Below are 13,143 nucleotides of genomic sequence, written 5' to 3'. Positions count from 1 at the left end.
CCTCCTGCTTTTTTTTTTTTTTTTTTTTTTTTATAACAACAAAAAAAAAAAAAAAAAAAAAGAATTTTGACTGTGGATACAGGAAAGTTCACTGGCAATAAAGTCTGATAGAATTTAACATACACACAAATGCGTACAAGTAATACTGGAAATCTGAATAAAATAGGTGGCTTGTATCAATGTTAACAACCTGGTTATGACATTGAGCTATAGTTCTGCAAATGCTACCATTGGCAGAAAATGAGCAAAGTACATGAGGTATCCCTTTGTATTCTTTCTTTCCTTTTTTGGTGGGGGGAGGGGTGTTACTTATTTAAGTAATTTCTACACTTAACATGTGGCTCGAACTCATGACCCCCAGATCAAGAGCTGCATTCTCTACTGACTGAGTCAGCCAGGTGCCTCCAAATCCCTGTGTATTGTTTCTTACAACTGCATGTGAATCTACAATTATCTCAATAAAAAATTCAAATAAAATCACTCCGTTAGAAAGAGGGAAAAGTTGGGGAAAGATAAAACAGGTTGGTAAAATGTTGATAACTGTTGAAGCTGGGTAATGGGCATACAGAGGTTCATTATGGTATTCCCTTTATATCTTTGTGTGTTCAAAATATTCAATAACAAAAAGTAAAAAATAAATAAAATAAATATAAAAACAAACCTTGAGTTTCGCTACAGGCTTTTTTGTCACCAGCAATTTAAACATATGTTAAAGTCTCTTATCTTAAAGTCTTAAAGACCACTTAATTTCATTCCCACTTCTCTCTCAACCCCTTCAATAGCAAATAGTGTCATCATCTCTCAGCTGATGGCAACATGGTTTCTACCCCACCTCTCCTTAGAATTTAGCCAAGGTGGACTACACACAAGTCATTAAGGTCCCTCATGGTTGTAGGTTATCCTCTATATAGTGTGTAAGTCTACAGTCAATGCTTCATCTTCTCAAGTGAAGAGGAGTACTCAAGAATACTCATTTGCTTGAACTTCAACATATATGTTACTCAGGGAAGAGAAATGATGCCCTTCAAAATTACTATCTCCAGTGCAGATCAATCTCCTGAGTTCCAGACAGGTGTATTTATGTATACTCATGCCTCAGTCTCTGTGGGTCAGGAATCTGGACACAGTTTACCCTCTAACTTAGAGTCTCTCACAGCCTGTATTCAAGTTGTCCTCCAGGGCTCTACTCATCTCAAGGCTAATAAGAGAGGCTCCAATTCCAAGCTCCCTTACATGATTGTTAACAAGATTCAGTTCCTCAAGGATCGTTGGGCTAAAGATTTCAGGTCCTTCTGTGTTTTGAACAGAAGCTTCTCTCAATTCCTTGCTACATAGGGCAACTCAAAATGGCAACCACATGCCAGAAGAACAAGCAAGTGAAAGTGAAAGAGGATAACCAAGACACAGGTCACCATGTCTTTGTAACTTTTAACGTCTGAAGTGACTTCCCATCACTTTTGCCTTTCCTATTCCCTGGAAGAGAGTTACTAGATTCTGCCCACACCCAAGGGAAGAGAATTACACAAGGGCATGAACATCTGAATTCTGGGATCACTGGAGGTCACTTTAGAGGCTGCCTACTATAATTTTCATAAGCATTTCAATTTCAACAAGTCCAAACCTCAATGGTTCAGTCAAACTTCAGTCAAGCCTCATATTCCTTAAGAAAATGACAGAGCCATTTTCTAAGAGGTTAAATCCAAAAACAGAGGTGCCATCTTTGACTCCTCCCTCTTCAGTACCTCCTTTTCTCCTCCTCTCCCTCAATACTATCCAAATAATAATCAAATTGTATCAACTATGCCACTAAAGTTTCTCTAGAATCTGCCTTATTCCCATGTCTGCCTCAACCCTAGTGAAAACTATCATCTTTCACCTGGATTACTTCATAAACTCTTTTGTGGTTTCCCTGCTTCCAGTCTTGATATCATCCAATCCACTGACCACATTAAAGTCTGAGAAATCACTGAAAAATAAAAACATGAAAAAAAAAAAAGAAAATCTGAATGTGGCATTTTTCCACTTAAAAACTTGTACTAGTAAGGACCATTTCTCACTAAGCAAACTGAGACAGCACAGAACTGAACTTGGAACCGAAAGATCTAGGGACTGTAATATTTACTCTTTGCATATTGGCCTTTTGCTCTCAATGCACAAAAACTTCCTCTGTTACAGAAAAAATAGATGGTCACTGGCAATCTTGGACACACATCCCAACAGTTGTCCCAGAGAAAAAAAGCTACCACTATCCCTAGTTTAAAAAAAGTCCTAAGGACGGACTTAAATTGGCTAGATTCGAGTCACACGCTCATCACTGTGTACAGGAGGATAGAAACTATGAACGATTCTACCTGAATCCTGTGAGTGCCTCTGTGGTTGGACAAACGCAGTCTGTTACTAGAAGGACAGATCAGCAATTATCTAGAGAATGACAATAGCCACATTAAAACCCTTCAACGCCTCTTACTTTCTTAAAGTCTTTCTATGATCTAGCCCTTCTTTCTAGTTTTATCTGTCTCTCCCTCTCTCTCTCTTTTTATTTTTTTACATTGCTTCCGTGACCTGGAATGCCTTCCAATTCACAGAACATTGTTGTCTTTTGCTGCTTGGTCTGCCATATGCTATTTCCTTTGTCTAAAATACTCCTCTTTCTTTCCACTTTTTAACCTGGCTATCGTTCATCTTTCAGGTGTCTACTTCAATGCTACTTCCTTAGGAGAACCTCCCTAAGATCTAGAGTTCCCACACTGCCCCATATTCTCCCCATTATAATACTCATTTAGGCCTCATTAGGACTAGTCACTTAATCATCTCATGTTCCCGCTAGATGGTAAACTCTCTGAGGACAGGGATTGAGTCTATTTTACTCATTGTGAAACCCCCAAACCCAGCACCATGTTTGGCATATGTAAGTGCCCAACAAAAATGAACGTGTTAGAGGAACCACAGACAAAAGTGAAGGGAAAAGAGAAAACAAAGGGACAGTAAATAATAATAGCTACCATTTATTAAATAGCTGCTGTGAACCAGACACTGTGCAAGATGCTTAACATGTATTAGTCCCTTAACTCGTTATCAGCCCTATAAAGCAGGTGCTAGTTTGCTGCCTGTTTTACTATTAAAGAAACTGTAGCTTAGAGAAGTTAGCTGCCTTATATGATGCATATTTGCCTTCCAAATTCATGATAATGACGGCTAATATACAACTACTTATTGAACAAATTTCATGGTACAATGCAGAGGCTTTGGAACTGGAAAAAATAAGTGTGAATATGGGCTCCATCACTTTCTAGCCCAGTACCTTCAGCAGGGTATCATAGCTTCTGAATCAGTTTCCACACATATAAGAAGGGACTTAAATTCTGTCCTTAACATTACATAATGTGCATAAAATATTTGGTACAAAAGAAATATTACTTAAATGCTTACTTCTTACCTAGCCCCCTCACTGTAGTATATCATGCGGTATATATACAAATGCAAGAGGAATTAGGCTACCTAGATCCTTAAAGACCTTACTATCCAGTTGGTGTGTGAAGACTATTAAATAGACCTGAAAATAAAGTGAATATGAGTCCATGGGTAACCGACTCAGTCGATTAGGGTGTGACTCTTGATTTTTGGCTCTGGTCATGATCTTATGGTTTGTGAGATCCAGCCCTGCATCAGGCTCTGCGCTGACAACACAGAACCTGCTTGGGATTCTCTTTCTCTCCCTCTGTCTCTGCTTTTCTTCTGCTTGTGCTCTCTCTCAAAATAAATAAACATTTAAAAAATTAACAGTAACGTGAATATGAGGCCTAAGAGTAGATAAAGATTGTAACTTCAGGAAAAGAATAAGACCCATGATGGCTGGAGTGGATCAGAGAAGGCTTCATCAAGGAGACGAACTAGAAGGAGATTCTCAAAGGATAAATAAGAGGGAGTATGGCAGAAATAAAGGTGTTTTCTCCTCCACTCACCTACAAGGGTACAAACACATATGGGTACAACAATGAAGCTGCCCCTTTAATTAAAGAGGGATAAGGATGATGGAAGACTTTGATGGCCAGAATGTGAAGCTAAGACTTGAAAAAGCAGAAAACATGGAGTTAGTAACAGTTTGGGGTCAGGGAAAGGAATGGTAATAAATCTTAGCTTTTTCAGGGGAATACTGTAAAGGATTTATTAATTTTTTTCCTAAGAAGAAAGCTATTACCTCTCCAAGATGTTATTCAAACATATTTTTCATTTATAAAAAAGGGAACTAAAGCAAAAAGAAAACAGGCCTCTTTCCTCATTTCATGCTATAAGATAATAAGAAGGAAGTAGAGCCCAGGCCTCTAACTGTGGTCCCCATAACTTCTTGTATTACTAAAAAATACTGCATCCACATGCTGGTCAAAACTGGTCAGCCTTGGCTTATTTACAAGTCCTCATAGCAACTATTGTTTGTAGACGGAATATTTTGTGACATATTCTAATAAATAAGTGCTATCATAAACTTTACCCCTCATAAAAGGTCATAGCACCCTTAAGGAAACACAATGAACAACTCCATGCAAAGATGCAAATTATAATTTCAGAATCCTGAGATGAAACTGTCTCATCCTTCCAATGTATCTTTAAAAATGCCCACTATAGGTATTTTTATATCCTTACCCTTTTACAGCTCATTACAAAGGAACTATCAATCAGTTCTATAGCAATCTTAAAACATTTTAAATGAGCCAATGTGGCTTCTTATTACACCCCAGTCTTCTCCCATTACTTCCTTTATTTTAGGCTCTAAAACTTGGGCATTATTTTCTAACCATATGCTTCATGCCTTGTTGGGGATTACATAACTTTTTGTTTTTATCAAAATGGTACCCTTTTGGTTTAAGCTACATCAGGCTTTTCTTAAATTTACAATTCTAAAAAAATTACTTATAAAACAGAAGCAAAACTAGAGGGCCCAATTAAATAGAAGAATACTTTAAAAATGATAAGACTCTTTCTAGTGTTATTTTTTTTTACCACTTTACATTTGATAGATTTGTAATAAAAGTGAATTATTTCCTTCCATACTAAATTGGTATGGAAAGTGGGGGAAAATACAGACACTGCTACACTTAGAAATGCACTGTGTATTCTCATAGCTAGTGTCTCAATTTCCAAAATACAAAACAAACATGCTCATGAAATTCGAGAGATTTATAAAAAATTGGATCCTTCTGAATTCATACGTTACAACTTAGAAGATTTGGGGCAATAGATCTTTGATCACCAGGACAAGATTATCCTTTTTAATTTTTATAAATCACGAAGATTATTAAATATCATTAAAACTTGGCAGGAAAATTACTGCTATCCTGAGTATTTAAAAGTTTTTTTAGAAACGTGGATATATAAATATAATGTAGGGTGTGATCTCTCAAGGGATTCCAGCATTATTTGAACAATAACAAAAAAGTGGCAAGAGAACAGAGTTTCATGGGGCTTAGAGCCTCTAAAAGACTGCCAAATATGCAGGTGAAAAATTTAGGACAATTACTTTTAACAGGTGGAAGTGTAGGATAACTGGCTTGGCGTTTTTGACCAATTCCTCACCAAGAGATTCAATTTTACGTTGACTCTTCCTATTTCGGGGGCAGGCATGGTCTACTTTTAATGTAATTACCACTAGACATCAGCACCCACACGAAGGAACTGCTAGACGCATCTGGGAATTCCTGCGGAAGTGGCTTCCGTGCATTTAGGATGGCTGTTACCGGCTGGAAAAAGTCTTTTCTCCCCTTATTGCCAGGCACGGCATTAATAGCGCTTCTAAAATCAGGCCTCAACGCACACTCTAGTTTTGTGTCTGGAGCTATGCTTCAAAAGCGGCTACACACCTATGAAATCTACCAATTTTCACGCCGCCGCCTCCCACTCAAATTTCAGACAGGGCATCTCTGTCAATAAAAAGAACGAGGCAATTTTCACAAGCGGGAGGCTCTCCCTTCCTGACCCCCTTCACCGGAGCCTTGAGCTGCGGCACCGGGCGGTGGTGAAGTTCATTGCTCACCGCTGTGGATCCTTTCTTCACCGCTTCCTGGGCATATTCCACTTGGAAAAGGTGTCCGTCTGGGGAGAAAACAGTGATCGCCCGGTCATACCGAGACGCCATGGCACAAGCCTCCGCCGATTCCTGTGGTGTGAACGACTACCACAGGCGAGACACGCCAGAGGGCCGCCCGCGCTGCCACGTGCCACCCGGAAGTGCTTGCCCCGGGCTCCAGACGCCTCCCGGAAGTGTTCTGGCACGCACCTCTGGTTGCTGTCCGGAAGCCCTGGCATCTGGGGGCCGGGGGCCGCTCAGAAGTCCGCTTGCCCGCCTGCCTGTGCACGGCTGTGCTTGCGAGATGGCAGAGTACCTGTGCTACCCTTAGTGTTTGGTGCACACTTCCCAGTTTTCCCAGCACGCTGTTGCTCCAGCGGTGCTGTCAGATCACTCCAGTTATAAAGATGACAGCAAAGACGACGGCTTCACGGAGAGAAACTTGAAGATCAGATATTTTTGCACACCTGTCAGAGCACCAGTGGTAAGTTAAATTTCAACCTCTTCATTTTAGCTTCAAATTGTAAATTTCATTTCACTCTCACATATTTTACATGGGTTTAAATCAAGGGAAGACATGGTAATTTTCAAAATAGTGTTTCTTCTTTACTCTAAAGAAGATGTGGTACACATATACAATGGAGTATTACTTGGCGATAAAGAAAGAATGAAATCTTGTCATTTGCAGCAACATGGATGGAACTAGAGGGTATTATGCTAAGTGAAGTAAGTTAGTTAGAGAAAGACAAATATATGGCTACACTCATGTGGAATTTAAGATTCAAGATGAACATAAGGGAAGGGAAGCAAAAATAACATAAAAACAGGGAAGGGGACAAAACTTAAGAGACTTAAATACAGAGAACAAACTATGGATTGATGGAGGGATTATGGGTGGGGGGAAGAGCTAAATGGTAAGGGGCATGAATGAAGACACTTGTTGGGATGAGCACTGGGTGTTATATATAGGGGATGAATCACTGGATTCTACTCCTGAAATCATTATTGCACTACATGCTAACTAACTTGGATGTAAATTAAAAGTAAATATAAATAAATTTAAAAATTTTTTAATTTTTATTTTTCTATTTTAGAGAGATTGAGCATGTGGGGGATGGGAAGAGGAGAGAGAGAGAGAGAGAGAGAGAGAGAAACCCAAGCAGGTTCTATGCTCAGCACTGGAAATCACCACCTTGGGATGATGACCTGAGCCACAATCAAGAGTCCCTCGCCCAACCAACGGAGCCACATAGGTGCCTGGAAATAGTCTTTCTTTCATTTTCTGCCTTGTGAACAAAACAGAGCAAAGGAGTAGACGGTAAACTAAATAAAACAAATGGTCCATCAAATTATTGCTAATGACAGAAATTAAGATAATACTATTTTAATCAAAGAAAAGCTTTAAAAGCCCAAAGTTCACTGCTTAAGAGATTTCTGCAAATGTAACTATAGTAGAAAGTCTGTAAAAAGGTGCAGCATTTCTGCCTGTGAAACAGCTGTCTTTTTGTTCTCATCTATAAAATGGGAATATTTAAAAATCAGTAGCAAAGTGTTATTCTCAGGTTTAAATGTTTTTGTAGGCATAAATAATTTATAATGGTATCTGGTAGGTAGTGATAGCCAGGTAAGTCTAACTATTATTATTACTTTCCATGTATTGTTTAATATATGTTGTTTTCCACCGTAGAAGATCTCAAGTTTGGTGAAACCAATCTTAACTAAGAGAAGAAAAAAGAGGCGCACCAGGGTGACTCAGTCAGTTGAGCCTCCGACTTCGATTCAGGTCATGATCTTATAGTTCTTGAGTTCAAACCCCACATCAGGCTCGCTGCTGTTAGCCTGTCAGCACAGAGCCTACTGTGGATCGTCTACCTCCTCCTCACCCACTTGCCCTCTCTCAAAAATGAAAGATACATTTTTTTACAAAAAAGGAAAAAAGAGTAATTACTTATAAAAGAGGAAACTGCAATACCCATAATTCCAAATACTTAATTCAGAATTTTATTTGCCTACTAAAAGCAATTTTTATTTACCCCTCATCTTTTTCCTATTTTTTTATGTTTGTTTGTTTGTTTGTTTATTTATTTATTTATTTTGAGAGAGAGTGTGTGAGCTGGGAAGGGTCAGAGATAGAGGGAGAAAGAGAGAGAGAGAGAGAGAGAGAAAGAGAGACAGAGAGAGAGAGAGAGAGAGAGAGAGAATCCTAAGCAGGCCCCATGCTGTCAGCACAGAGCCTGATGTGGGGCTCAATCCCACAAACCGTGAGATCATGACCTGCGCTGAAACCAAGAGTCAGACCCTTAGCTGACTGAGCCACCCAAGCACCCCAAACTTTTTTCTTTAACATTAGAAACTATTGAAAAGCTTGGTGCTACTGAAAAACAAACGAACAAATAAACCAGTAAATCCTAACCAAAACAACTCTAACTTTTCAAGAATTTCTGAACTTTTACAATGAATGTTAGGTTAAACTAACATTTACAAGAAGTGGTTATATAAGAAGTATTTTAGTGTTTTGTTACATAATTGTAGTTTTTTTTCTTTTGAAATATAGATCAAAGAAAATTTAAAAAATGTGCATAGGGTCCCCTGTACACTTCCCCTACCTCCCCCCAATGGTAATATCATACATACCTATAGTACAGTAACAAAACCAGGCAATGGCATTGGTAAAAATCCAGAGAGCTTATTCAGATCTTGCCAGGTTACATGTACTCATTTGTGTATCTATATGTAATTCTATGCAATTTGTCATATGTAGATTGGTATAACCACTGCCACAATCAAGATACACAACTGCTCCATGACTATAAAAATTCCTTATGCTGCCCACTTACAGTCATCCCCATCTCTCCTTGCCCCCAAACCTTGGAAATCACTAATCTGTTCTTCATGTTTATAATTTTGTCTTAAAATATTTTACATGAATGGGATCATCAGTGTGTAAATTTTTAAGTAATTTTTTTAATGTTTGTTTATTTTTTTTTGAGACAGAGAGAGACAGAGCACGAGTGGGGAAGGGGCAGAGAGCGAGGGAGACACAGATCTGAAACAGGCTCCAGGCTCTGAGCTGTCAGCACAGAACCTGATGTGGGGCTCAAACCCGTGAACCGTGAGGTCATGACCTGAGCTGAAGTCGGACCCTTAACCGACTGAGCCACCTATGTTTATTTATTTTTGAAAGATGAAAACAGAGAGAGAGAGAGAGAGAGAGAGAGAGAGCGCTAGCACAAGCCAGGGAGGGGCAGAGACAAAGGGAGACAGAATCGGAAGCAGGCTCCAGGCTCTGCACTGTCAGCACAGAGCCCGACGCATGGCTCAAACTCACCAGCCCTGAGATCATGACCTAAGCTGAAGTCTGACCCTTCATTGACTAAGCCACCCAGGCACCCTTTAAGTAACTTAATTTTAAGTTAATTATAGATTCACAGGAAGTTATAATCATAGTAACAAGAATGTCCCTTGTACCGTTTACTTAGTTTACCCCATTTGTTAACATCTTACATATGATGCAATGTAAGAACGAGGAAATAGACATCAATAGAAAATATGTGTATAGCTTTCATTGAAAGACATCTTGAAAGTGTTATGGTGTATTATAGATATATTTCAGAAATGAGATAGTATTGAAATCTTGACAAGGATTGTTTTCTTTACACACTTAGGATTCACATTGACAATACAACTTAACAGTGTAACTTTGGGTAGGTATATTTCACTTCTACAGAAACCTACTTTCCTGACTTGTAAAAGAAGGATAATAATGTGGACTTCACAGGGTTTTGAAGAGCAAATGAAATAATATATTAGTATATGAAGGCCTTACCTAACACAGATAGGCACGTGAAAAATGTTAACTGTTGTTATTCATTATTGAGCTCACTAAAAAGTTAAGATTATTCTGTAAGAGGGAAATTAGGAGGAGGAAAAACGTAGCATGAGCCCACTTACATATATTTTAATGTATGTACAAAATTATTTCTACATCTACAGAGAAAGAATGAAAGGACATACATCAAGTTGGTAAGAGTGGTTTTCTTTGCAGGAGTGTAGGGATTGGAAAGAATTGAGACATGGTAAGGAGAGAGAAGTTACTGTTCTAAACTTTGTATTTTAAAATGTTTAAAGCAAGCATAGTCTATACTTTATCAAAACAGCATCAAATAACAGTTCAATGCTTAGAGACTTCCAGCAATGGCAGTCTTCATGATTTGATCTAGATCTCCTATTGATAGCAACTAGATATACTGGACAAATTTTTAAAAATATATTAGCTGATTCCAAATAGCTAACAAGGAATGAAGAATTACCGTGCCAAGATTTAGAAGAGAAGGAAAACTCACAGGGGTAAGCCTACCATTTCCCCCTTGAGGTATTTGTCTATTCCTAAAGCCTATGTGATTAGCAAAGCCGACTTTGGTAGACAAAAATTGGAGTTCAAAGCCTGTCAAGGTATAGCGGTCATGGTAAACACCTAGGTTTTTGTTTGGGACCCAGAGGACCACAACTCAGAAGTAAGAATGAACCAAAAACAGACCTCTTCTTACAAGGACTAACAGCAAGTTTTGCATCATCTCAGTTAACAAGTGGAATAAGGCAGTTGATGAGGAGAACAAAGGAAAGAGAAATGTAGCTAAATTATAACTTGAAGCCCACTGTTAATTACCTGAGACACGAAGAGTGTGACATTCCTCAAGGAACTCGTGTCTGCTTTAATGTTGATGTTTTATTACAGACTAAAAGCAACCTTATCTTAACAATAGCTAGTAGCCCTCTAAGGTCCTGAAGACCTTGCTTTCAACATGCACAAATTCCTTAGGGACTTCTGTTACCCCCCCCCCCNNNCCAATGAACTAGAAAGAATATAAGCATTCACTCTTCTTAATCCCAGTGCAGCTCTTTCTGCCTATGGGTCCTGTCCCTGAACTGTAATAGAAGCACCTTTTTTCACCAAAAATGCCTCAAGAATTCTTTCTTGATCATTCACGTGGCAACCCCACATCAGCAGTGTTTCTCAAACTGTGGTCCATAGATCTTTGGAAGTACCCAGAAACCTTTCAAGGGATTTACAATGTCAAAACTATAGTGATCATCTTAGAACAGTGTTTATCCTTTCGTTGTATGAATACTTACATTTGCAGTACAAAAGAAATGGGTACAACTGCTGGAGCCTTAATATGAATCAAGACAGTAGCACCAGACTGTACTAGTTTACATTGTATTCTTTACCACTAAGCATGCATTTGAGAAAATGCCAATTTCATGTAGGAAATAACATTGAATAGTGGGGCATTTGGGTGGCTCAGTCGATTAAGCACCCAACTTCGGCTCAGGTCATGATCTCACTGTTCGTGGGCTCGAGCCCCGTATTGGGCTCTGTGCTGACAGCTCAGAGCCTGGCGCCTGCTTTGGATTCTGTGTCTCCCTCTTAGTCTGCCCCTCCCCTGCTCATGATCTGTCTCTCTCTCTCTCAAAAATAAATAAACATTAAAAAAAATTTAAAAAGAATATCATTGAATAACCAAGAAATCATTAATTTTATCAGATCTTGAGTCATGAGCACTTATATTTTTAATATACAGAATGGGAAGTACACATAAGGTACTTCTACTACCTTCAAAGCAAGTTGGTTAGTTTGAGTAAAAGCACTTTTTTTTTTATGTTTATTTATTTTTGAGAGAGACAGAGAGTGAGAGGGGCAGGGGCATAGAGAGAGGGAGACACAGAATCTGAAGCAGGCTCCAGGCTCTTAGCTGTCAGCACAGAGCCTAATGTGAAGCTTGAATTTGCGAACTGTGAGATTGTGACCCGAGCTGAAGTCAGATGCATAATCAACTGAGCCACCCAGGCGCCCCAGAAAAAGCACTTTTGTAAATCTCTGAGTTCCTAGCTGAACCCGCCCCCTTGCTCATGGAACATCTTTTATATCTGAAAGAGTGACTGACACGGTAGTTATTCAAGGTTAAATATTTGGGCAGATATTTCTGAAAATGAACCAAATTTGTCACTTCAAGAAAAAGAACAGACAGTATGTGTTTCCAAAGATAAAAGTCAAGCTTTTACAAAGATTAGAATTTTTAAAGTTTATTTATTTATTTTGAGAGAGAGAGAGAGAGAGAGAATGGGTGTGAGCAGGGGCGGGGCAGAGGGAGGGAGAGAGAGAGAGAGAGAGAGGGAGAGAGAATCCCAAGCAGGCTCCATGCTGTCAGCACAGAGCCCAATGTGGGGCTTGATCTCATGAACTGTGAGATCACGACCTGAACCACACAAGTTGGAAGCTCTAGCAACTGAGCCACCCAGGTGCCCCGAGAACTATTAATGAAGCACCTATTGGAAACTATAGAAATGACAACCACATTAATTGAGATTAAGAGCTCAAAAATTGGACTGAAAATCAGACCTAGGTGAAGAGAGAAGTAGGGAATTAGAAGACAGTTAAAAAAAAAAAAAAATATATATATATAAAAATCTCCATATCAAAGCAGAGAGAGATCAACAGAGAACAATGAAAAATAATCTAAAACATGGTATGTTGAAGATACTGCATGTATGTGTAGTTGGAATACTAGATAATAGGAGATAAAAAGCAGGGCAGAAACAACATATGAAGATATTTTGCAAGCAACAGATTTAAGAAAAACTACTAAAACTAACAGAATAAAGAAATTCACACTTAGAAAAACCACAATAAATCTGGTGTAAACCAAAGACACTGAGGAAACCTTAAAGCTATCTAAAGAAAATCATAGGTATATTACCAAAAAGAAGAAAATAAGACTATCAGCTGACTTCTATACTAACATGGAATGCTACCTTCAACATGCTAAAAGAAAATGCATGCAAAGCTGGTATGATAATCTGTTTCTAGTGAAAATAACCTTTAAGACTGAAGGCAAAATTAAGGTATTTTTCACAAAAAAACCCAGAAAGGATTAGTCACTGGCAAACACTTACTGAGGGAAATACTGAAGAATGTTTTTTAGACAGAAGAAAATTTTCATAGATGGAAATTTGGAGATGGAGGAAAAAATAAAGACCATCAAGGGTAAAGATTAACTGAATAAAACAATCCTATGGGCTTA

At 38.6% G+C, this 13,143-nt stretch overlaps 2 protein-coding genes across 2 annotated transcripts in view; one reads left to right on the top strand and one right to left on the bottom strand.

The window, feature by feature from the left end:
• PSMA8 (proteasome 20S subunit alpha 8) overlaps positions 1 to 6,188 on the bottom strand; it is a 51,541-nt gene extending 45,353 nt beyond the window's left edge. Inside the window, exon 1 of the mRNA XM_077778173.1 lies at positions 6,029 to 6,188. Within this exon, the coding sequence (XP_077634299.1) occupies positions 6,029 to 6,130 (102 nt within the window). The 5' untranslated portion in view covers positions 6,131 to 6,188. The remainder of the gene's footprint in view (positions 1 to 6,028) is intronic.
• A 109-nt stretch (positions 6,189 to 6,297) lies between these two features.
• SS18 (SS18 subunit of BAF chromatin remodeling complex) overlaps positions 6,298 to 13,143 on the top strand; it is a 105,951-nt gene continuing 99,105 nt past the window's right edge. Inside the window, exons 1-2 of the mRNA XM_077778089.1 lie at positions 6,298 to 6,545; positions 7,156 to 7,314. The gene's annotated coding sequence lies outside the window, so the exon portion shown is untranslated. The remainder of the gene's footprint in view (positions 6,546 to 7,155; positions 7,315 to 13,143) is intronic.

Source organism: Crocuta crocuta, unplaced genomic scaffold, assembly GCF_008692635.1.
Source record: "Crocuta crocuta isolate KB4526 unplaced genomic scaffold, BGI_CrCroc_1.0 scaffold26, whole genome shotgun sequence".
Lineage (NCBI taxonomy): Eukaryota > Metazoa > Chordata > Mammalia > Carnivora > Hyaenidae > Crocuta > Crocuta crocuta.
This window is presented reverse-complemented; position numbering and strand designations above follow the sequence as displayed.